The sequence below is a fragment of the Platichthys flesus genome, chromosome 10, assembly GCF_949316205.1.
Source record: "Platichthys flesus chromosome 10, fPlaFle2.1, whole genome shotgun sequence".
Classification (NCBI taxonomy): domain Eukaryota; kingdom Metazoa; phylum Chordata; class Actinopteri; order Pleuronectiformes; family Pleuronectidae; genus Platichthys; species Platichthys flesus.
In genome coordinates, this window is record NC_084954.1 from 21485147 (window position 1) to 21510234 (window position 25088).

The 25088-nt window shown below is 40.7% G+C and overlaps 1 protein-coding gene across 1 annotated transcript; it reads right to left on the bottom strand.

Moving 5' to 3' along the window:
* Positions 1–822: 822 nt before the first annotated feature.
* On the bottom strand, positions 823–11590 carry LOC133962116 (calpain-1 catalytic subunit-like). Its single transcript, XM_062397571.1, has 21 exons — positions 11361–11590; positions 10767–10836; positions 9769–9887; positions 9545–9678; positions 9264–9438; positions 8448–8522; positions 8264–8349; positions 7630–7704; positions 7283–7443; positions 6835–7001; positions 6564–6575; positions 6263–6471; positions 5231–5276; positions 4979–5047; positions 4837–4894; positions 4665–4726; positions 4429–4497; positions 4202–4280; positions 2903–3019; positions 2409–2461; positions 823–2222 (listed from the first exon to the last, which is right to left on the bottom strand). Exons 1-21 carry the CDS (start codon positions 11574–11576, stop codon positions 2196–2198), a joined length of 2079 nt encoding a protein of 692 aa, XP_062253555.1. The 5' UTR covers positions 11577–11590; the 3' UTR covers positions 823–2195.
* Between the last annotated feature and the right edge of the window lie 13498 nt (positions 11591–25088).

A 25088-nucleotide genomic window follows, 5' to 3' on the forward strand; every position in this document is an offset into this window, starting at 1 on the left:
GTTTACATGAAAATGAACACGGACATGAACAAGCAGGTTTAACCTTCACGATTGTCATTCCTTTCGATTATATACACTCAATCATTTGTCAATCACCACTTGCTACACAGAATTCTTTACAGGCTGAAAAGAAACCACAGTTTGGTATGTTTTTCAATCATGATAATACTAAGAATGATAACAGTAATTTCACCCTGTATGTTTTTGGCTTCTTCCAGGTACAACCTCAGATGGGGGAACATTCAATATTCCTAGCTGCTGTGCTGACATCCGTGTATCAAATGTGTAAAGCTAACCTAACCAATGTTCTGACCTAATCAATAATTATTACATTGGTCGGTAATGCTTACATCTTGAGTGTGATTTATTAACTTTAATGTCAATGTTATTTTTCACGCCTGAAGAACTTTGTCAGCTGCTTAATTTCCACTTCACTCGACCTCTTCATTTTGTAAAACTATGCAAGCAAAACAAAATCAAAATGATTGATTTTAAGTGATGCTCTAACGGGATAAACATACTTGGATTTGGGAATGAAATGTTAAAGGGGACATATTATGCCCATTTCACCAGAGTTGATATGGCTCCATCCAGATAAGTGTCTTACTTGTTTGCACAAAAAATAATAGCGTCTGCATAAGGTGACACAAATGACTCATCACAAGGCAATGCATTGTCACCAAAGTTATCTTAATCCTATTTCTTTCCAACATATCAAGATATCTGCAAGGAATTTAAACGATAAAAAGAACTGTTCATACATTTTAACTGAATAATATCTTTATTTTGTTAAATTCAATCAAAAAACTTGCACCCAAAAATAATAATATTGGAAGAAAGAACTACCTCTGAAAACTGAAAGAGCATTACCCCAAATATAAAACAATTCTAATTATATTCAATCCAAGAGACTAGTTGTAAGATTTCACAAGACATGACAGTCACAGTAGCATTGTACAGTACGTGTTAACTACTGTATGCTAACATTATTGCTAAGAAGCTGATAATTAGCAGGTATAACATTTACCATACTCACAATCTTATTTAAGCACGCTAGCATGATAACATTGGCTAATTCCCCCTGCGTCGGACACATATTACTGAATCGTATTCATGAAATTACACTGTTTACATGGACACCAATATTCCGCCTGTTGACCTTCATACAGAATAAGACATAAGGTGATTAAGATTAAGATGCATTTACTGTATTAGTCCCAAACACATGCACAGACATGCAAAGGCACACTCATGCAGGTAGGGAAATGTAATCTCTGCCTTTAACCCATCTGGTGCAGGACACACAGAGCAGTGAGCGACCATGTACGGCGCTCGGGGAGCAGATGTTGGGGGAGTCAGGTGCCTTAATCATTTTGATATAATGTTTACATGAGTTGCTCATAGAATTCTATTCCTGTTTACATTTCACAGAACAGTCTGGTTAGGACTCATTACTATGTCCACTAAACCATTATGTCCAATGTCAATCCAACACTTTTAAAACCCAAACTTGAAATAGCATCTTGTTTACACCCATGCAAAAATGTCATCAAGCAGTTGGTTACTGCCGTATGCCGATGTCAGGAAATACACTGAAAACTCCAACAGGACCTTATAATGTTATTAAGACCTGATTTAGCTTGGAATTCTCCACATTTCTTGATTTTAATATTGCTTATTCTGAGTAGGAACTTATTCAGGTTAAGTAATCAATAATTTATCTTTATATGACATGCCTTATTCTATTGTCTTGATCAGATTAATATTGAAACTTTGCTGTCCATGTAAACATTCACTGTTAACAACATAGTAATCATATAGAGACAAAGGTGGAAGATTAGAGAAGTGATATGGCTTCATGGGTACCAGTGATACATGCACATTGTACATTAGTACATTGACTAGGGGTGTAGCCATGATGCACGCAGTGTATGATTAGACCTTTTATTTGCCAGTTTTCAGTGTAGCATTTGTAAAAATAATAAAATTCAGAGTATCTGATAGCATTACTATGTGTGTATCCCATTTGTTCTCCCACTCGAATTGCAATGGAGTGAAAGAAAGGCACTGTAGTTCAAAAAATAAAGAACAGCTTAATTGAAAAAGAAACTACTTTGTTTGTTCTTTTATTCTATTTGCACATTGTCTGCTGCAGTTGTTCCAAATGAGTCCTGCAGCTCATCTTCTCTGTCAGTTTAAGTGTACATGGAAAGGTACATCCACTGTAAATAAACATAAGAGATTATTTATTTGCTTCTGCATTTCTGCTAGATGCTCAAAATTCAACAAAACAAAGGTGATTACCAATAAGACATTTTCAAATCAACACATGTGCAGGATATGAAAAGATGAAACCATTTTGAGAAACTCTCAAAAACTAAGTAAGAATTCTATAGAGCTTGTGTTACCTCTGATTCACGAAGAGTCATGGCCGATCCATCAGACAGCTGCTTGAAGATTTCTATTGAGAAAAAGCAACGTGTTATTACTTTAGGCTTCCCATGATATAATCATAGCCATTAAAATGCAATGGACAACGGTACAGAGCAACTCTGGCTTGCTCAAACACTACAATTTCTCCAAATGGTAATAAGTGAAACAACTTATTGGAAGTTATTGGACTGCTGACAAGTAGTTGATAAAGTGGCTTAGGGGAAGGTGGAAGGACGAGGGGGACTGGGGGGGTCAACTTGGTTGGAAAAAATGGAGAGGATTCTTTGGGGGGTTGGAAAATGAGGATTGTAAATCCTGTTTGGTAAAAATAGCTTTTGGCTGCAGAAATATTGGCAGAAAAGGAAGAAAGAAGAGCTTAATAAGTGAGCAGGTCATCAGAGTTTAGAGTTTCGCCATTTCCTTTCTGATGGTCGCATAATGGCTTTGTCGGCTGTCCAAATGCACTTACGGGACATGCATTCGAAGCGAAGGATGAGGCTGATGAAACTCTCCAGTGTCATGTGTCCAGAGGAGGCACCGTAGCGCAGAGCCATCAAATTCAGCATGTCATCGCTGACACGCTTTCCTGAACAATAGACATCAGACAAGAGTTCAGAACATTATTTTCCTCACTGATTCATCTGCAGATTATTTGTAATAGGACTCTCATACTGTTGCATTTTGTTGCAAGGAGGCTTGAATAGAACAAACCCACAGTGAAAGGGAGAATGTTTAAAAATTTGCCAATTTTTTAATTCATAAATACAAATATAGGGGGCAGCATATTGCTAAAAAGCTAAGTTCTCCACTCGGTTCAACAGGATAATTCAGTATCTGGATATTTGCAGCAATGGAGTTAAATTCATTACTTTAATGAAAGAATGTGCTCTGCATACATTAAAAGCCTGTTTGTATGTGTTGCTGACCTTGCAGTTAAGAAATTAATGAACTTTTTTAATTAAAAAAGTAATTTGACAAATAGAAACTAAATAAAAACCTATATTTGAAAAGCTCAAGAAATGTAGCTCAAAACATTTTACAACAAATGAATTATATGGGCAAAACATGCCCTGACCAGCAGGATCCCTCTTCAATTCTTCACTATTTACTGTCCTCATTCCCCTTTTCTCTGCCGCTGAATTTCCTGTTTTCTCCATTGTCTCTACCAATTAAATACACAAAGGCCCCCAAAAATAACCCATTAAGAATTAACTAACCATTGTAGATACTGCTTATTTGTTTTGAGGGATGCTGGCGGGCGGATCTTGAGTCACCCCTGCTGATATCTGGCGAGAGGCCAGGTACGCTCTGGACAAGTCGCCAGTGTATCACAGTGACTAACCACTATTTACTCTAAATTAACTATTCTCACGGTTAATTTAGAGTCTCCATCTACCTATTCCCAATCTGAACATAAAGACCACAGCAAAACTGGGATCTGAGCCAAGAACCTTCTTGCTTTGAGACGACAGAGCAACCTATTAAACCACTGTGATAACAATGTGACACTAGACGGAAAATCCAAGTTGAAGTGTACTGCTTGGTGGAAAACGGTGAAACCCCTTTCACATGTCACAGTACTTTGTCAACATCTGGTGGATACCATATTTATTAGGCACCTGGTTTCCTAGCATTAATTTGTGTTAACATTTTTTGGGGTATTTTCTGTCTTTGTACACAGTTCATTTGTTTTTAAACAAGGGGAATTTCTCCCACAAGGCAGTGACGTCTGCCCACAGGAGACACAAATTACAAGTTTATCATCCACCTGAGGCCATGACAGCATTCCTGAGCTCATTCAGAGACAGTGTTCCTGTAAGTGAAACGTCTTTTTGGGTGAAAATGTCCTGTGTAAAAAAAACAACAGTTTTGTTAAATCATGAGGTAATCAGGTAGAGCACACAATGTTCAGAATATAAAGCAAGATGTATCCTAACCGTTCATTAGAGTAGTGATGTTATTATTATGATGTAACCAATCGTTGGGTCCTTTTACCTTGTACAGGATGACCTTCTTCCACAGACGGAGAAATTCCTCGCCATTCAGTTTGCCCGTGATAGACGTCTTTAACCCAACATTAAGGTATTAAGTCAGAATGCTGTTTCATGTCTACACCTGACTTTTAAATATATTCATGACTGTTAAATGAACAAAAGGGCAGACAGGTCTCTGTAAGTGGACACCGCTTATATCACTACATTCTAGTGTAGCATAAACATCACGTAGGATACGTCCATCAGAGAAATCATGCTGCGACAGGCATCGATGCTGAAGCCTCCAGATTTCAAATCTCCTGAACAAAAACAAAAGATAGCAAGAGTTTCAGTTCGGCCTAAACTCAGCAACTAAGCAATGCAACAAAAGATTATTACATTGGAATATTTTTAACCAAAGTTTTCAAACCTTTCAAGATTCGGTCATTTAGAATCGTCTGGAGCATGTCAGCATCCACTTCTTCATACTGGAAAATAAATCAAGTTCTTGGAAAGAAAGCAAATACAATTTCTCACTTTGTTTTGCTATTGCCTGAAGACACATAAACTACCTTGTCAGAGTATTGACGGAAAAATTGTCTCTTATTTTGGTCATCCACTCCATTTTGGTCTGGTGTTTTCTGAAAAAGATGCCGTGTAAAGTTCAAGATGGCTGAGGTAATACGTATATATATATATATATATATATATATATATACATAGATGTGTCATATATGATCAATACAATCAGTAAAGAACATGGATCAAAGCACAAACACCAAAATTATATTAACACAGACGGTCAATTAAAAAATCTTGTGCACCTCTTCTGTTTTGTTGTGTTCATGGTCATGGCCTCCAGAACCCTCACTGAAGAGGAAGAACATAAGTCGTCAGTACTCCTGGTCATTGCAGGGAATTATCACATACGCTACTTAAAACTTGAGATTAAGTAAGTAATAACTACAAACATTCACACGAGAAAAATAAAGATGTTCTTTTTTCAAGATGAACAATATTATTTTCTTATTTCAGAAGGAAAAATTGCAGTTTTCTTTTCGGTCACCAGATCCTTCCTCACAATCGCAGAATAATCTTGAATTTAGAATAGTTGGAGCAAACATGTCGCACCTGTGTTGAGTGGTCCTGTTTGATTTGGGTTAGGGTTCAAGACACTGGGAGATAATTGTCTCTTAAGTAAAATAGATAGAGAGCTTCTAGCAGAATTTTGAACAATCTTGTTAATTCACAAAAACAGAGGAGAATTTATTTCTCAATTGAGTTAATTACGTCTCAGTGACTTATGCCAGTAAAGCCATTTTCAGACATGAACCCCTTGAGAATGTCTGTAAAATAGCGTCCAGACTTTCTCCAGATGTTGCCTTAGATATCTTAATTCATATTTGACCAATATCCTTTGAGTCCAATGACTTCATTCACTTTATCACTTGAGAAGCGTTTTAGGTAGCCTCAGCAAGAGAGGACACACATGCTACTCTTGTAGAACTGCTAATAGACCAGCAGATGTCTTTGTGGTTGTGCTGGGAAGATCAATAATTGCTTTTATTATTAATTTGTTTTATTTTAAGTAGCTTGCAGGAGAAACTCCTCAGAACATTCAGAGATTCTCAATTTTTTTTTAAAGCAGCATAATATTAGACAATAGAAGGAGCAGACATTCGATTGAACGTTGACATCAGTTTGGTCTTTGCATGTACAGTGTTCAGACTGGCCCAGGACTTACTTATATGCACATGCCATTGTAATGTCTTGTAGGATATGCTATGTGGCATAAACAGATAAACTGTACATCTACAACACCTTGAAAGCTAATGAGTGAGATCTAAGTGACTTACTGCACTTCGGTCTCAGCCTTGGACAGGATGGTCAGGATGAAGGAGGCCGTCTCATTGGGATAGTAGGTGGACGGCACAATCAGGTATTCACCAGGCTTCAACATGACGAACTCCGTCACCTCACGTGCGTTCAAGTAGGTTTTAGTTTTGGCCACAACTTGGTTTCTGCCGAAGAAAGAGGCTGGGAACCTCCCTTTGTGTGCCTGGTACTGTAATGCCAATAATAAGTAGATGTTTAATTTCTATGCAGCTCAGCTCAATCTCCAGTATGGACAGGCAATGTGTGAGAAATGTAACTTACTTCTTCAGTCACCTTGGATGAAACCAGAGGACAATGAAGTTTTTGTTGAGGATAAAACAAAACATTTGACATTATGAAGTAAATAAAGATAATGCACACCATAGAATTTAATTTCCCACTGGTACGTTTAACATGATGACATGTAATGGCTGAACCCACAGAACTATGAAATGTTTATCTTTACATGACTATTTTCAACTTAGTTCAATGCATGAACTATTTCAAGTTTAATCCAAATGTGACGCAAACCAAGAAACAAATCTAAACTTACCTCAAATACGTTGAGTCCAATGTGGAGATTTTCGACCAGGCGTCTGTTCCTTTTGTCGGGCATTTGCATGAGAGACATCAGAAAGTTTTTTTCCCCCTGGTTCTCTGAACACTCACTGAATAATTTGCCGACCTTGATCCGATACTGTGGATTAGTTGAGAATTTTTCTGGAAGATTTAAGGAGAGAAAAACATAAAATACAAACTTAAAATTTGAAATTTGGAACGTGATCTTTTAACTGACAAATGATTAGAACCATCTCTATTTTCAGTCTTGTTGCTGTTATAGTATTCCATCTCACATTTGTCTCTGGTTTTACTATTCACAGTTTCCATTTGGAGTCATGTTTGTCTCTTTTAGAAAGAACAGAGCAGAGAAGTGAAACTGTCTCTGTATCTCTGCAAGATGCAAAAACAGTTAAACTTATTTACAGATATTTGGAAAGTACCAAAGTTCTGCATGCATCCTCCAGCCGTGGTTCCTGCAACCCATCTGCCCTCATAGAATGACGACTTCCAATGGCACGAGGAGCTTCCATCAAGGAAGTCTGGACACAGGCAGCAGATGTCAAGATCATTGTAGAACTCACAGAAGTCTTCCAGTGTCATCCTGTCCAAATCAGAAATGAACTTAGTTAATTATCATCATTGAATTATAAGTATGATGGAATTATTATTTAATAACACTTTGATCCACAAGAGAACAAATAAATAATTCTGTGGCTGTCACTTGAGCTTGATCCAAAAATATAATGTATCAAATTACCATTTTTGTTAGAACATACAACACACTTACCAAAACTCTCCATCATCTTTCACTGAAAGGCACATTTCACGATCCTGAAGACTCACAGTTTGCCACAAATGCGAACTTTAGTGATAGTTTGAAAATAAGAGAGAACGAAAGAAACCGTTATGAATTTTATTAAAAGATGCATACACACACTGACACGTGTCTCTCTATATTTGTGAGGACACTCATTGACGTAATGCTTTCCCTAGCCCCTTAACCCAAGTCTAACCATCAAAACTAAATGCCTAAGCCTAAACCTAAAAACCAAGTCTTAACCCTCAAAAAGTCAATATAATTTGTGACGACCAGCCAAAATGTCCTCACACTGTCAAAATGTCCTCACAATGATGGTATAGAACCAACGATTACCCTCATAACATATATGAATTTATTGACATAGATTAACATATACATATAAATACATATAAAATACAACTGCCTCCAAGGTATTAAAGCTAATTAAAGATACTAATAGAAAGGTTTCTTGTCTCTTGTTTCAGATACCCTCAATCCCTTCATATGTGTCTAACAAAAAAAGGTGACAGTGAAAACACAGGCAACATGTTATTTGGTGAGGGGAATATAAGTTCTATCTTTATAAATCTTCATAAAACATTTGCTGGGTAGTCATTCTTACTTATCGCTCCACTGTCCGTTCCACTCTGTTTGGCCCCAGGGGTTCCACAAACGCACCAGGTTAACGAGTCTCCCTTGGCTCATAAACTGACGAGAAATGAGCAGCAGACCAAAAATCAGGGATATTTATAGAAACACAGACTTCTGTATGCTGTCATGCCTTCAATGTAAATATGACTAGTTACCTGTTTCACACCAGTGACAGTATAGGCATGGCCTTGGACCAATCCATTTGGCAGCACATTGTTGGCAGATGTCTTCTACAAGATAGATGTATACAGTATAGAGAGATGTCACTGAAAAGGCATTGATAGACTCAACATATCCTGAAGGTACAGTTCTGAAATTTATGAGCAAACACTATGTAGTAAAAACTTATTTGCACTTGTCAAATAACATTAGACCTGAACTAAATTAACCTGTTAACAAACACAGCAAGGTAAATGCAGAAGCCTGAAAATAATGTACTCAACATCTAAAGGGAAAAAGCTAATTTGATGACATCAACAAGGAAATGATGTGAACTCTTGAATTGACAGCTGAATTGACTAGAATAAATGCTTTCATGCATTATCGGACCCATTCAAAACCCTGACCCCACCCTCTCGCTCAACCAAATACTTTAACTACAGCTTCGAGGACATAGGCTGTTAGTCAAATGCCAAAGGTAATTACATACAGTTGAACTGTTCTTATGTCCTACAAATCATTTTCTGAGTTACTGAGCCTTGGGAGCCACTGCTGGCCTTTTACGTTGGGGTAGATTATACTGGAATCTGAAGGGATCTATAAGGGATTGATCAAACTGTAAATGAAGTCAAACTACTGTATAATGAATTTAGCTTCCTGAAATGAAAAGATAAAATGCTGGAAGCTAGACAGGTCAATTAATTTGTCCATCTTAGATACTGCTCGAGGACAACCTTAGATTATCTAAGCCTTGAGATGCTTTGATGTTATGCTGTCAACACTGTGGTTTTGTGTTGTAAATAAATGCTTACCCCCTGAGGAGTCCCACAGCCCATCAGGGAATTCTTTTGTCCAGCTCTCATCATCAGCTCCCACAGGTCCGGAGGAGGTTCTGTGAGGTTGATGCACATGTGGACACCACCAGTGAAGTCCACCAAAGCCTCAGCAGGAGTTCCAGCATTCATGTCTGCGTATGAACCACACACCCTGACAGCAGGTGTTAAATTACTTTCACAAACTTTAAGAAAGTAAGATCAATGTCACTCTGAGACTATAAGGACTGTGTGACTGAGAAATGCATTGTCTTTCATACTTGGCATAGGCTTTCTCCAGCAAAGCAGGCCAGAACTCAGTTGGAGTTTTGGATTGGACGAAGATTAATCTGCCATCAACTGTTGGTAGCTTGTCATCAATGATAACATCCATCCATTTCCCAAACCTCCAAAACTGAATAGTTGACAATATGAAGAGGGTTATAGCAAAAGGAGATATATATATAATTGATCAAAAATTTTGGATGATGTTGGCAATATTTACCCTGAAGTGGAACAGCCCGCAGTAGTCCTCATTAAAACTTTGTTCAAGAGGAACAACTTGCTTTAATATTGAATCCTGGAATGTCAGAGCTCCGATAGATGCAAGGAACCAGCAGTTTCCTAAGTAAAATAGAACCGTTGAGTTGTCAGGACAGTATGTTAAGCAGACAAGATAGTAATATTTGTTTAATCAGGTTTACATCTAAGAAACATTCAAGTATGCTAACACAGCCAAAGGCAGAATACACGTTGGTACAGTGGTTAGTGTAGGTTCTTACTGTCCCATGAAAACAGATAATGCATAACCACCATTATCTTTCAGACTCGACTTGTTACCTTTTGATCTCGAGGTACCATGATTCATTGAGCTTTCATTAAATAAAAATTCCCTACTTCAGTATTACAAGTATTTTTATAAGTACATAATAAGTTAAATACATTATGTCGCTCTGCGTCCGTTCCACAGAGATAGAGAAAAAGTAGCAACTATTAAATCTTGAAAAGATTGTTGAAGGAGAGGCTTGAGGATTTTGGATTTGTTTTCTTCCCATCTTTTGAAGGGCTGTGCTCTGCGACATATGTGTCACACATGCTAAAAAAATGTGCAATGGACACAATTACCGCTGTTGCACCTGTGCGATAAAATTGTGTGTGTGTGTGCACTTTACACAAGTTTGTGTACTTGCTTGTAAGGGAGTTGGCTTGATGACACATCACTATTTTTCGTGCGATTTAAATTACAATTACTTGGCTATAATGCAACAAGTCATTGCTTGTCACATGCAGTACCTGTATATGGCCGCTACACCTGTTTTCAGATACCGATAACAGCACAACCCCTTGCCGGTGACAACATGGGTGAACATGTTTGAAACTGAACTACATTGGGCTTGTTTGGGCTCATAGTGCTGTTTTCTACAATTTCCTGAGGATGCAGTTGTGCCACTTGGCTGTGTGGGCATCTCTTAATGACACTGCTGTAGAACCAAAGTTTCCTACCAATCAGGCCTTGACCAAAGTCAAATCTGGAGACTCCATCGACAATAAAAGATGGATTGGAAACTATATTCTGAAACAGAGGAATTATTTACATGTTATTGTTGAAGCTTTTAATATATCAGCTGTGAGAAAATAATATTGCAATAAAATTATTAATTATTATATATCATACTAATATTATATTGCAATATTATTTTTGTCAGGTCGGTCATTCATCTGAGCTCTCTATCCTTAAAAAGTATTGGCAATGGGACTCTCTGCTACACGAAAGCTAACACAAGCTAACAATTAACAAGCGACATAGTAAAACACTTAACAGGAGAGAGACCAGGAGGTGACAGACCAAAGCAGGTCACAATAATTTGTAACTACAGTATGTTGGCCTGTTATTGCTTTGTCAGTAACGTGCCATGACAAAATAAATGATCACCAAAGTATTAGTGTTATCTTGTTTTTTGCCCTATGGTACAAAATTCCCATCGCAGCTTTTACCAGCCGTCACGTGAGTTTGCCTTTTTAACGACATGTTCATTTAACCATAAACTTGGATAACTGTAAGCTTAATCCCATCTTTTCAGCTACCACACAACTCACCCCTGGTCTCAGCCACACCACACGTTCCAGGTCAGAAGGTGTCAGTACCCCTTCGCCGATGGTGTTACTGTCAGGGGGGAACATCTCATCAATGTACCTTACTCGTCGGCTGAGGCAGTACTGTTTCATCTGCTCGTAGTCTTGGTTGAGGAAGCTAATGGGGTTTGTGATGGTCCCACGGCCACTTTTCTGATGCCGGGCATTGATGATGTTCATACAAACACCAGAGGTAGGCATTGCTGCAGTGGTTGAGCTCTGTTCAGAAAAAAAGATAAAATATCATCTTGGCATAAATCCAACTTTACACAAAGAAGTTTTATCTTACCACCTCTATGCAAATATAATTACAACAGCAATCTCTGATTCTTTGCATTAGACTTTACTCTTCAATTTGAACATGGGGAGGGTTCATTAAATCAAGTAGTATACATAGTTAAAGTACATCTCATGTTAATTTAGTATCAAGTAATGGGATCTGTAAGAAATGGTTACCACATTTAAATTAAGTGTGGGAATGGTATAACCTTGTTTTGGTCAACAGCATTAAGTGGTTAAGAAAATAGAGGAAAACTTATGTCCAGAAATTATGGCATGAAGAATACAGGTCCAGGCACTCAAAGTGGTTTGAAAAAAGTAAACAGCCTTTATTTCAATGGGCTTGAATTATTAAAAATACACTGCTGCATATCGGCATCAGGGTTTACGCAGAGACAAAGAGGGATTATTTGCATTTGATTTTGTCCCCACTCCTGGCATAAGAGTTGATTACTTGACACTTTTAAAGTTGTGTTGCTCCCATGTTGGGCTTCTATAGAGTGTTTGGTCATAGGATAATTCAGATTCCATGTATGTTGGCCACTCTGTCCCTCAGCCTCCTTTTAGTGAGGCCTACAATGAAACAACCACAAGAACATCAATTTGGTACTTAACTTGGTTCGTGTTACATTTTATGAAACTGGATACAGCTCTAAAAGGGTTTTTAACTAAATTGTTACAGCAGAGGTTGCTCTTGAGTTGGCGAAGCCAAGTGTTGGGTTTAGAAGCAAGAAGGTAACTCCTGACTAGTTTGTCCTTGGTAGTTGAGGCCCTTCTGAAACTGACCCCTGGGGTTCAATGAATACCTCCCGTAATGAATGATGTCCCAATTTGTCTTTATGATATGTTTCCTCTGGATAGCTTATTGGCTATATCGTGTAACAAAGTAAGTGTTAACCCTTTAGATCAGCGGTCACTAACAGGCCGACCACGGTCCGAGTCGGGACCCAGATGCCCTCTCGTACGGACAAATACCTATAGCCAAAACAGAAGGTTCTGATATATAACCTGACGGCGCACTTCTATTTGTAGCCGGTGCAGCTTTTGTAGTCTTTACGGTAGTTGTTTGCGGATAAGGAAACAACTTAACAACGGTAGGATGCAAGGTTAAGCCATCCCACGTGATACTACTCAGCCAATCAAGTGTTTGCATTACAGGCAGTTAACATTGCGACTCTACAGTGCAGACAGATGAGACAGCTAGAGGCAAGTTACACACGAAAAGACGGTAGAAAGAAAAAGAAAGACAGCGATACAGGTAGAGAAAACAAAGGGAGAGAAACAGATGACTGAGCCAGGGAAAGTTGAGATATAAGAGGGGAAGAAAGTGATTCTAAAACATTTTCATTTGTTAAGATGGGTTGAGATTTATTATCTGTAAAATCGGGTGAGATTTTTTAGTCAAGATGTGAAACAGAACACTTTTGCTCCCTTTATTTTTCTGAAGTTAAGTCCTTTATGTGAACAATTCTCACATTTTATTTATTTTCTCTTATTTTGAAATGCAACCCTATTTTATTTATTTAATAAGAGAATAATATACATATCTGGATTCATACATATACGTTAATTTCTATGTTATGTGACAATACATTTTGTCCAAACGTTTTTGAAACGTACTGAATTCATTTGATTTGACAGTCAGGTATTTAGTACATGCAGGTGTTGATACAACTACTCGGCTACTTAAATATATATCACACTAAATAATTAGACATTATGATCTTATGGACCTTTGCTTCAAGAAATGTTCTCCAACTGGACCTATTTAAATTTGAGTTAAATACCCCTGCTTTAGATAATAATCTTAGACGTCTTAAGTGTTCCTCAAATTAAAAAGTGGAAAGCAATGCATTAAGATCTATAACATTTGCCCATCTTTGTGATTAGATGAATCTTGGTAGTAACAGATGCATTTCTCAGCCTTTTGAATGCCCCATAGTCCAGAATACATAATATAGAAAAATACAGGCAACAGATTCAATTTCGTTTTTCATATTATTAAATTGTGAGGAGAAGTTGAAGAGCAAAGCTATCTACTATTGAGGTCACCTCATTTTTTTTTCAGTATAGGTTATTTAAGATTGCAGTAGAATTAAGTTAATTTCAATGTCTCCTGTGTAACAACAATTGTTCAATAGAGAAACTCAGAATGATAACACCACAAGTTACGTAAGAGACATTGAAATTGGCTTCTTACCTCAGCATCCATAAAGAGAAAGTGTTCGGGTGGATCAAAACATATGAGAGAGGAAGCTCTCATTCTAAAAACACGTGCAAACGCTTGAGGCCACCCATCTCAGTGTATAATTACGTCTACCTGCATTTTTACCTGGAGTGCAGACATGTATTTTCAGATCAAACAGATACAGAGATAGATTAACACCTGAGTTGATGATTGCTATTTAAACAGTCTTCTTAATGTGTTGTAGGAAGAGAATCGCTTTAGTCTGCGGCGGATGATATGTACATTTTCTGCTGTCCTGATGTCTATGGGGAGCTAATTCCACCACTTAGGAGCCAGGACAGCTAAACAGTTGTACTTCTGTTGAGGGATTAGCTCGCAGTGAGGGAGCAACAAGCCGATTGGCAGATGCAGAGCGGAGTGAACGGGCTGGGGTGTAAGGTTTAAACATGTCCTGGATGTAGACTGGACCCACTCTGTTTGCAGCACGGTACGCAAGTACTAATGTTTTTAAGCGGATGCGAGCGGCCACCGGTAACCAGTGAAGGGAGCAGAGGAGCGAAGTAGTGTGAGTGAATTATGGTAAGGTTAAGACCAGTCGAGCTGCTGCATTCTGGATGAGCTGCAGAGTCTGGATGGCTGGTTCTGGTTAGAAATTAAGTGGAAAATGTTTTACTTTTCTTTCATAAACAACTCGAAACGAGGTCATTTACACCGTGTTTTAGGCCTAAGTGTATACTGTAAGTAGACTAAGCTAGCAAACGTGGCCACACAATTGCGTGTCCGAGGGTCTGTGAATGCATCTCGTAGGAAGATATCAGAGAATATTTTGGCTGAACACATTGGCAAATGAATTTGAATGTCACGGCTTACGGACAGTTGGGTGACACACAGGAGCAGTATGGAGGCATGTTAATTATATAGTATCGTTTTTTTCTGTTGTTTTATTACGTCTAAAGTGTACGTATGTCTCCATTAACTTTAATTTTGTATTGGATTCTGGTGCCATAAAGTTTACCCCTGAAACTCCAGAGGTGTTTTGTTGACTTAAACAAATCACCCACACCTCCATTGGTATAGTGGTGAGTTTATAATGAGTGCATTTTCATTTTTTGGTGAACTATCCCTTTAAAGGGCTCATATGGTGTAAATTACATTGTCTGGAATTTGACTAACCGTATTTACTTTAAAGGGGTCAGTAGGGACCCTAAAAGTATGAAAATAGTCACTTTGCAGAAAAGCAGAGGAGGGGCTCAAAAGGCAGGTGAGAACAGCCTGTTCTGTCTGCAGCTCCAGAGAGAGGCAAAAGAGAGGACATGGAAATACATATTGCAGCAGTTCATTTGACTTTAAACCACTGACATATCATCTTAGGGGTCAATACCTCAAATTAAATCCAAGAAAGGTGTAAAATATGGGGCCATTAATGTCCAATCTTTTGTCGGGTTAGAAAGTGGAATCTGACACTTTCCAAGTTCCCAGAGAAAGGGCTTGTTTACGGTTAGCAGCAGCCGCCTGACTGATCTCCCCACGGAGAGGGGAGCGTTGACAGTGCGTGTCGCAGTGAGTGTCTTCAACTAGAAAAGCTGTTGTTTTGTTTCGGTAATTGACGGTGGCATGTAAGCTAGGTGGCGTTTGCCTCCTAGCAATCAGTGCCCGGCTTGCCGGCTGGCTTCGGCGGCAGCGGCAGGTACATGGGCGGCTCACTGCGAGGCTGGCGATGCTCCCGCTGACTTTACACACCTGAGAGCCGGACACGTCTCACCAGCTCAGGGTTCCCCACGTCTGCAGGGTATGTCTCATTTTCATCATTATTGATCTGTGACAAATCTCCAGCCTGTGTGTCCCCTGTGTGTGTCCCGCTACGGTTAGCAGAAGCGGGCTAACGCAGGCTTTCTGTTAGTTTGTGTTTAAAGTTGCAGCACTTTCTGGAATGGCTGCTTGTGAATGTATTTACAGCAGTATTGCATGTGGAACCCCGGCTGGGAAGCATCGGACTGGGAGGTGGGGGGAGATATCTGTTGCTTCTGTGTGTGTGTGTTTTGGCCCGGTTAACGCAGCACCTATTAATAGAAAACAATGCCCTCGGAGGCTAACCCGAGTCGTTGCTTCTGTGTGTGTCGCCCGGTTGAAACAGCAGGTATAGCTTAAAACAGCTGTTTGTGGACCTTTGTTAGAAAATAGCCCCTCTATGATCTCTTTGTCTATAGGAGGTCGGGATATCCGAGTTACCCTGATCGCAGCACAGCGATGTTGTTAGCAGCTGAACGGCTCGGTTTCATGTCCGCACACGGACCGTCAGTCCCCGCGGAGGAGAACCCGGACAGACCCGGGTCTGTGTGACCTTTAGATATGTGTGTATACACACACATATCTTTGTGTATACACAAATATCTAATGCATGTATTTAAATAATGTACATCTTTATCAGAAGATGTAGTAGTTTGAAAATTGTAGTTTGAAAATCTTAAAATGATTATAACAACCTTAAATAGGCTAAGGGGTGATTTAAGATGTGTGTGGATGTGTATCTGTGTCTGTGTGTGTCGGGGCGGGGCGGTGAGAGGGGGGTGGGTTGTTGGTGAGGGGGGGGGGGGACAGGGCTCTCAAAACAGGTCAATCTGAGGAGGGCTGTTTTAAATGATCCTTGTGGTATTTTGACCAAAAAATGTTAAAGACATTTCATTAAGACCCCAAGGAGCCATATCAACTGTGGTGAAATGGGCATTATATGTCCCCTATAATAAACAATCTGATGAAATGACACATTCTTTCAACATTAATAAACATCATGATATAACCTCTACCTGATAAACCCACTATGCTTTACATGAATATTAATTATGACTTTGTTGTGTACTTCCACAGAGATACACAATTTAATTGGTGAATAACAAAAAATAATACATAATAATCATAGGACACATGGGGCTCAAGAGAAGGATGACTTACAATTGTATCCATTCTCACCTAAGTGCTTGTTAGATTTCTATATATATATAGTGTATGCTATAGTGCCAGCATATTATAAATAAAAGCATTAGATGAATATCAGAAATAGTCATTGTAGCCTATTAGGTACTCAAAAAATGTCTTGTTATAACATATTAACAATCACACAATGTCACACATACTCACACACAAACATTCATACATTAAAAACTAAACATGTGAAGATCAGCTGCCTTGCTTCACTGCACTGTGCAGGATTAATGCTTGTATGCAGTCCAAAATTTTGAAAGTCTTACCTGATTGGCTTGGTGAGAGGCTCTGTCATGCAGTAAGAAGGACAGGTGGATCAGGAAGTAACAGAAGACAGGCTTCCACACTTATATATTGTCTGTAAATGCCTCCAGCTACCTGGGTTTGGTTGGTTGGAGTCCCTGCGCTTCTGACCAATCTTGTACAACTTAAGGCTGCTGTTGGACAGATGCCAAAAAAGAGAAGGAGAGTTTCACTCTCAATGAGGGTACAGCTGCGACACTGACAGCACTGGTTGCTTGTAGTATAATGCAGTGCAATGTTGTTTGATTGGACATCCTCAGTCACCAAGGCCAGTGCTTATAAAAAGTTTGAGATCCTCATAAGAGTCAGGCTCATTTATCTCTATGTGGGCCATCTGCACTGTGTTGTCATCGATAAACAAAAAGCATCAGCTTGGGGGAAAAGTGATCATAGTAATGGTAATTTACAGAATCTATATAATCTATTTTAAAAGTTATGTGCATGTGTATGTCTATAGAAATAGATTATTAATGATCTAATATACAGTGTTTGTCGTCTCTTTTGTCTCTCTGTGCAAAGAGGTAATTTTGTCTAATGGTTTCAAACATAGTGACCAAAATAACATGTAAATATGTAAAGATTGTCAAATAATTCTAAGAGAACTCAACAGGAAAAAACAAAGCTCTGCTCCATGATTTTTATCCCATAATATTAGCTTTCCAAGGTAATTGAAAGGGGCATATTAGGAAAATTACACGTTTGTAGTGCTTCTACACGTAAATTTGGTTATCTGGCATGTCTACCGTCCCAAAAACTCTGGAAAAAAAACAGCTGTTTTAGACAGGGCAAAAAGGTGCGGTTTTAAATGATCCTTGTGGTATTTCGACCAAAATATGTTGCAGACATTTCATTAAGACCCCCAGGAACCATATCAATTGTGGTAAAATGGGCCTATGCTTGGTCCTTTAAAGATATGGATACACATTCTGATGAGCCTCAACCCAAAACTAGATGGTATATAGTTTATTATATTAATCATAGTATCACAAAACTAAGTTGTGAGGACAAATACCACTTTATTCATAAAAGTAAATGTTCCCTCTAAATACAGAGCACTTAAAAAGGGATTACAGTGACTCCTCCCTTCTTCTTTGTAATTTTAGTCCCTTATATAACTGGGACCATCCGTCCCAGCATGTTTTTATCTGTAAAGAATGAATTGTAGACTGTGGTGATTGACAAATGATTGAGTACATTCAAATATAAAGGAATGACAATTATAAAGGTTAAACCTGCTTGTTCGTGTCCGTGTACATGTTCATGTAAACTGCTAAGTGAACCTTTTGAAGGGGGATGAGTTCCCACGTTCCCTGGGCGATACCAGTATATGCAAATCAGGGAGAGCTGCATGTGCTTGCCTTGAGTTAAAAAAACATGGTGACATGCCCCTGCACCCTGGTATTATATTTTCAGATTTGCTTGGTATAAAGAGAGAGAACACTTTCTGCAAAAGGAAGCACTTTCACTTTGTGCACAAAGTGAAAGTGCACACGATCTATTAGACCAGGGGCGGCCGGCCAATAGAGGGCGATAGGGCGCCGCCCTCCTTGAGTCAAAAAAAAAAGATAATATGCCTAATATTTTTTTTTAATAATATATCATATGTATATATTTTTTAGTTATAATGATGCTAACCAATACATTTTGTAAAAAATTAAGATGTTTTCCATTGAGCAGTTGTGTTTCATACCAACCGAGCGCTATGGGCGATTTCAGCCTGGCTGGAAATCGCCCCCAGCGCTCTCATTGACTTTCATGTAAAAGCTTTTTTTTTCAAACTGCAAGCCCTGCAATGCATTCTCTATGGGTTCCGGGAGTGCTTGCACTAACGTGATTCCGTCATATCATACGTACACTACATTGAACGTCACGTGGTGCTTTGCTGCCGCTGCAGTCACATTCACGATCGTCATGGCGAATATTACAGCTCAGAGCAACTCCATCATTTCATTTAGAGAATTACCATTTAGTCGTCGAAGCAATCAGGAAAAATTGGCTGTTAAACAATTAGGACCACCCCGACCAAATTTAAATATAAAACAAATATCAAAGTGTCAAGTTCTGTGGGTTTTCGTGACCACATCTCTGCCCAAACTTGAAAAACTGCTTGATCAACCATAGAAGGGTGCAAAGGACAACTCAATTCTTCTTATTCTTCCACTTTTTATTTTCTTGATGTTTGATTCTTTCAGTGGACATCAGTAAATCAAGGAATCGAATAGAATGAATAGGTTGATAACCTTTGAAACAGAAAAAGACATGCATTAGTCTCAAATAAATTAATAAACCAGTAAACATTTTCCTCTCAAAATGACCCCAGTTCCTTAGTTCTTAAACAAGTTCAGAATTAACAAACAATTCCAATTAACCTAAACTCTGAGTTACATAAAGTATCATCATAATTAATTAACCCCATCTAAAGTTTTCAACAAAGTTCAAATTAGCATGCTAAGGTTATTCAACTTATAACTGTAATTTAATAATAATAATAATTAACAACAGTCATGGAGAAGCATGATCTTACTGCACCATCCACATCAAAGCTGTTCTTTCCTACCAGTTGCGTCTTTCAGATTGATCAGGAGCTGTGGTCATTCCTTCTTCCCAGGAGCAAGTGCCAAGACTAGTTGACTGCATCCAAACATTTTGTGCCATGCCTTCCCAGTGGGTGCGCAGGCAAATATGGTCCCCTTTAAGAGTTCCTGTTGGGCTTGGGTTCCACCACCATCTGTTGTGTGGACGCCCTCTGCAGGTTTGGAGTGTAGAGTGCTTTATATGTGCTCTTGAAATGAATTGGGGTCTGACACAACACCTCCCACTTGACCTCCTGGTCCTTCAACCCAAGGAGGTCACACCAGTTCCATAATGTACTGGATTCAGTTGTTCCATCTTCAATTTTGTTGCTGCTCTTCAACTGGAAGCAAGACAACTATCCGTCTGACATCCCTGTGAAGAATTGTCGCAGGTAATTTTGATGATGGTTTTTTCACCTTTTGCGTGACTTTCACCGTGGAGACTGGGTAGCTGGGGAAGGTTCTGACATGCACATCCCTCACAATTCCTTTCTTGTCAGTGTTGACATCAACAACTCTGCCAAGCCTGAACTGACCTCTCAGGGTGTTCTGGTCAGCTAGCCAGACAACATCTCCAATAGCCACATTCCTGTGTGCTGTGTGCCACTTGGTCCTGACAAACAGGTTTGGTCCTGCTAACTGGCTCCATTTCCTCCAAAACCGGTCAACCTCTGTTTGGATGGCTCTTAGTCTCTTTTAAGAGTAGCCTTCAAAGTCAAAGATCCCTGGATCTCCGCTGGGTCCAGCTCTTCCAAGCAGAAGTGAATTTGGGCTGATGTATTCTACACAGTCCTCTCGGCTCTGAGTCCTGGCATCAATAGGTCTTTCATTGGCGAGGTTGGAAGCCATATAAAGGAAGGTTTGAAACTCACCCCATGTGAAGACTCCATTACCTCCCAGATTGTGCAAAGCACGCTTCACAGTGCGGACAGCAGCTTCAGCGGCTCCATTCCTGTGAGGTGAGTCTGCTGGATGGATTTTCCAGCTCCATTCTGTACCGTGTTTGGAAGCTTCATTTTCAAGCTTTGATTTTTCCAGTTGGTCCAGAAACATGTAAAGCTCTTTGAGGGCAGGTCTGGCTCCAACAAAGTTTTTTCCAGGATCCGACCACAGTTTCCTCGGATGCCCTCTCAGTGCTGTGAATCGTCGGTAGGCCAACAGGAAGCCTTCAGCTGACTGGTCACTGACGAGGTCTGTGTGTATAGCTCTGGATGCCATGCAGCAGAAGACAATTCCCCACACTTTGAGCTTCACCTTCTTTTTCACCTCATCTTTGACTTCGTAAGGTCCAAATAAGTCCATTGTTGTGTACTCGAATGGACTGGCTGGTGTTATTCGCTCAGGTGGAAGGTCACTCATGATCTGCTGGCATCTTCTGGCTTTGGCTTTTCTGCATGTTACGCAGTTGTCAACAATCTTTTGAGCTAGATGTGGACTTCTGAATCTCTCCCACTCTGTTTGCAAAAAAGGTTTGGAACCCATAGCTGTCCCTTTGGATTGCTCCTAGCACAGTTTGACTGTCTAGTAGATGGAGCCAACGTTCCATTTGCATCCGACTGTGCTTTTCGATGTATCTTCGGAGTCTTGCAGCGAAGACAGCACCACAGACCTCAGCCTTCACTGGTTCTCCCTTTTGGTCCAGTGGTGTGAGCTTTGCTTTAGACTCGACAAGCCGGACTAGGATGCCTTGTTCAGTCTCCCACCTGACATATGCAACAGCTCCATAGCTCTGGTCACTTCCATCGGAGAATGTTATCCCCCAGGGTCCTCCAATCCTCTTGACTGGTGTAAGGCTTCTGTGGAAGGTTATTTGGTTGAGACGTGTATATTCCTCAAACAGGTGGATGGCTTCTTCCCTCAGTCTTTCAGACAGAGGTCTGTCCCATGTGTCTCGTGTCAGAGATTTGCCTCCAGCTTCTTGAAAAGCTTTTCTGACCAGGATGGCTCCCTTTTGTTTGGCAGGTGTTGCGAGGCCTATTGGGTCATATAAGCTAGCTACTTGGCTAAGCAGTTGTCTCCTAGTCAGTGGGTTTGGAGTTTTTTCTCTCACCTCTTCTCCAAGGAGATTTTTGCTGACTCTCATCTTCTTTTTTCTCTTTGAGAAGTTGATTGACGTCATGAGGTACAGTTTGTCTGATTCAACTAGGTAGCCAACTCCAAGGGCTTTGTTGTCACCATCTCTCCTTTGGTTGGGAAGAATGAGGATTCGATCTGAAGATGCTGGATGTTCTGCTGCATCTTTCTGCCTCCCACTTTGGCCTGACCGGACCCACGGCTTGAGGAAGAATCCACCTGCCTTTAGGATTTCTTCAACTGTTTTGGTGGTTTTGTCTAGTTTTCCCAGGTCATTGTGAGATGTCAGGATGTCATCTACATAGGAATCCTCATCAAGGATCCTACGCTCCTCCTCCAGGCGAGTGAAAATGGGCAGCTTTGCTGTCTCTCTCATGGCCAGTTGTGCGATACACCCTGCTGGTCGATCGCCAATGTTGACCCTGGTGATGGCATATTCCTCAATTTCTCCATCTTCACTATCTCTCCAGAGAAATCTGTGGAGGTGCATCTCCAGGTCTTCAAGCCACACAGAATTATACATTTTCTTGATGTCACCTAGGGCAGCATGGACTCCTCTCCTGAACCTTAGTAGCACTGCTCGGATGGGATTCAGGACATCAGGCCCTTTCAGAAGGAGGTCATTCATGCTGATCCCTTTAAACTTCTGGCTGCTGTTCCATACCAGTCGCACAGGTGTTGTAATGGAGTGTGGGTTTGGCGCCACCAAGTGGCTGACGTACCATACTGGGCCTTTCCACTTGGCGATGGTCTCCTCAGTGAGTTTCTTTGCTGCCCTCCTCTCCACCATCTCATGGACTTGAGTTGTGTATGCCACACGCCACTCTGGTTCTTTCTTGAGCTGTCTCTCTGTCCTTAGAAAGGTGGCTTCCACTGCTCTCCTGTTGTTGGGCAGGGAACTTGGGACTTCAATCCAGGGATATTTTGTGTCCCAGTGAGGCTCCTGACTGTGAGCATCCGCTTTCACATAGGTGAGGCCTTGCCTGATAATCTCCAGCTCTCTTTCCTCACTCAAAGTCATGTCTTTGCCTCCCGGTTGACAGTTACCGCACCGGCATCCACCACACATGGGTTCGCAGGCTGCTCCAATGCTGTCCCACTTCCACCAGTCTAAGAACTCTCTGCCAGCAACTGTGCCTTTGGTTTCAGCTTGTTTCTCTGCAATTTCTTGATACTTCACTGCTGTGGTTCTCATCGATCGTGCAAAGTGAGTCTCAGAATTGTGCAGAGCCATGTCAACTACTTCACAGAGGTCTGGATGCGCTCCGCCAACAGTCTTCCCTAAAGGGCCCTCCCAAAGGACGAGGTCTCCTACTACCTTTACTCTTTGTGGAGCGAGTCTTCCTTCCCGGTGGCTGATGAGAAGCTCAACGTGCTCTGGTCTTTGAAGGTCTTCCAGGTTGGTGTTGGGGAAGAACTTCTTGAGCTGTTGTGGTTTGATTACTCTCTGCACTTTTGCAATTTCATCCAAGCCATAGCAGATAAGCTCATGAGCTCTCTCTGTCCCTTTAGGTGTCTTGACTCTCACCTTGAGTAAATATCTTTTGGTCTTCACCTTAAGGGCCATGCCTCCGACTCCATGGACAACAAGCGTGATCTTTTCACTCCGTAGCTTCAGACTCCTGGCTGCTCTGTGAGTGATGTAGTTGGTATCCGATGCCAAGTCAATGAGGGTTCCAATTCTCTGTCCTGCATTGGTGGTTACTTCCAGAAGCATAAGAAGAACTGGTAACTCACATGTATTTGAGTCCATCACTCCAGGTAGTTTTTTTTCAGTGCAGTATGATTTTGCAGCCATGTTGGTGAAAGCTTTCCTGAATTTCTCTGCCATGACTGGGGTGAGTTCAGATATTAATCTCTCTTGTTCCTCTGTGAATGCTTGCCTTCTGGTGCTGGATTTTCCCACTTTGTCGGATTCTTTCCCTTTGAATCCTCCCTTCAGGCAAAGAAAGAAATGGTGGTCTGAGGAGCTTCCTCTCTTGCAGTCTTTGTTCCTGCACAGGTAACTGTCCACACATTCCTCCTCCTCTGCATGACATAGGAGGCATCTTCTGCATGCTCCCAGTTTTTCAACAGCAATTAGCTTCTCGCTAGGTTTTAGTTCTTTGAACCTCTTGCAAAAGAAGATCTTCTCACTGTGTCTTTCATCTCCACAGACAACACATCCTCCTTTCCTTGTGGACTTTGTGAAAGCGTACTTCTTCTCCAGGTAAGTAGGCTTCTTCTCAGATTTTTCACTTACACCCAGTTGGTCCAGTCTCTCTAGGATATCCTCCTGAGTCTTTAAGAATGTGAGAAGGCTGTCGAAGTGGTTGTCAGGTGTGACTCCGTTTCTTGGATTGACCATGAATGTGAGCCAGTCTCTCTTCACATTGTCCGGCAGTTTGCTCTCTATGGATCTGATCACCAGGGGATTCTTGATGGCTCCAGTGCTTTCAAGCTCGATGAGGTCATTCAAAGCCTTTTCTACTGTTTGAATTAGGTCAATCACCCTCCTTGGCTGGTGTGACCTTACAGGTGGGATCCTCTCCAGGTCCTCAATTATTTCCAAGGCAATCGCTGGCTTATTTCCATACCTATTTTGAAGCACTCTAAATATGTCTTCAGCACTGTTGTATGTTGATAGGCGCAGGTCTCTGCATATTCTCTCGTCCATGCTGTCAAGGAGTTGGAACTTCTTCACTTCCACTGAGCCAGTTGGCTCCCCCTGCCTCTGCAGGTTCTCCCAGTCTCTCCTCCACCTGTGGAAATTCCTCTTGAACCCAGTGAATTTAGGTAGACTGGTTGGCTTTATCCTCATCACTGGTTGTTGAACTGTCACAGGTTGAGGCTCTCTTTCTCTTCTTTCCTCCTCTGTGACTCTTTGTGCAGTGAGGAATTCTGCCCTTCTGGCTTCGAGCTTGTTGCCCCATGCTCTCAGGTCTTTTACTCTGCTTTCCGGGTGTGCTGTCTGACCAGGTGGGATCCATCTTTCCCAGGCTTTCAGGCTCTCACTTGCATCATGGATCAGCCTCCTCACTCCTTCAAGCTGCAGTTCATAGCCGTCCCTATTGATAGCAGTGATGGGGCATGCCTGAGCTGTTTCACAGGCTACCCCTGCTACTTGAATTGCAGAGCTTACCTCCTCGTCACCATATCTTCGCCAGAGGTTGGATTGGACTGCTTTCCGAACTTCATCCAGTCTCGCATCACACTCTTCCATTGTCCTTTCAAGCTCATCCTGCTGGTGCTTGCCAAGCTTGACTTCTCCGCCCTCATCGGTTTCAGCTTCATTATCTGCCAGTAGGCCAGCCCTGT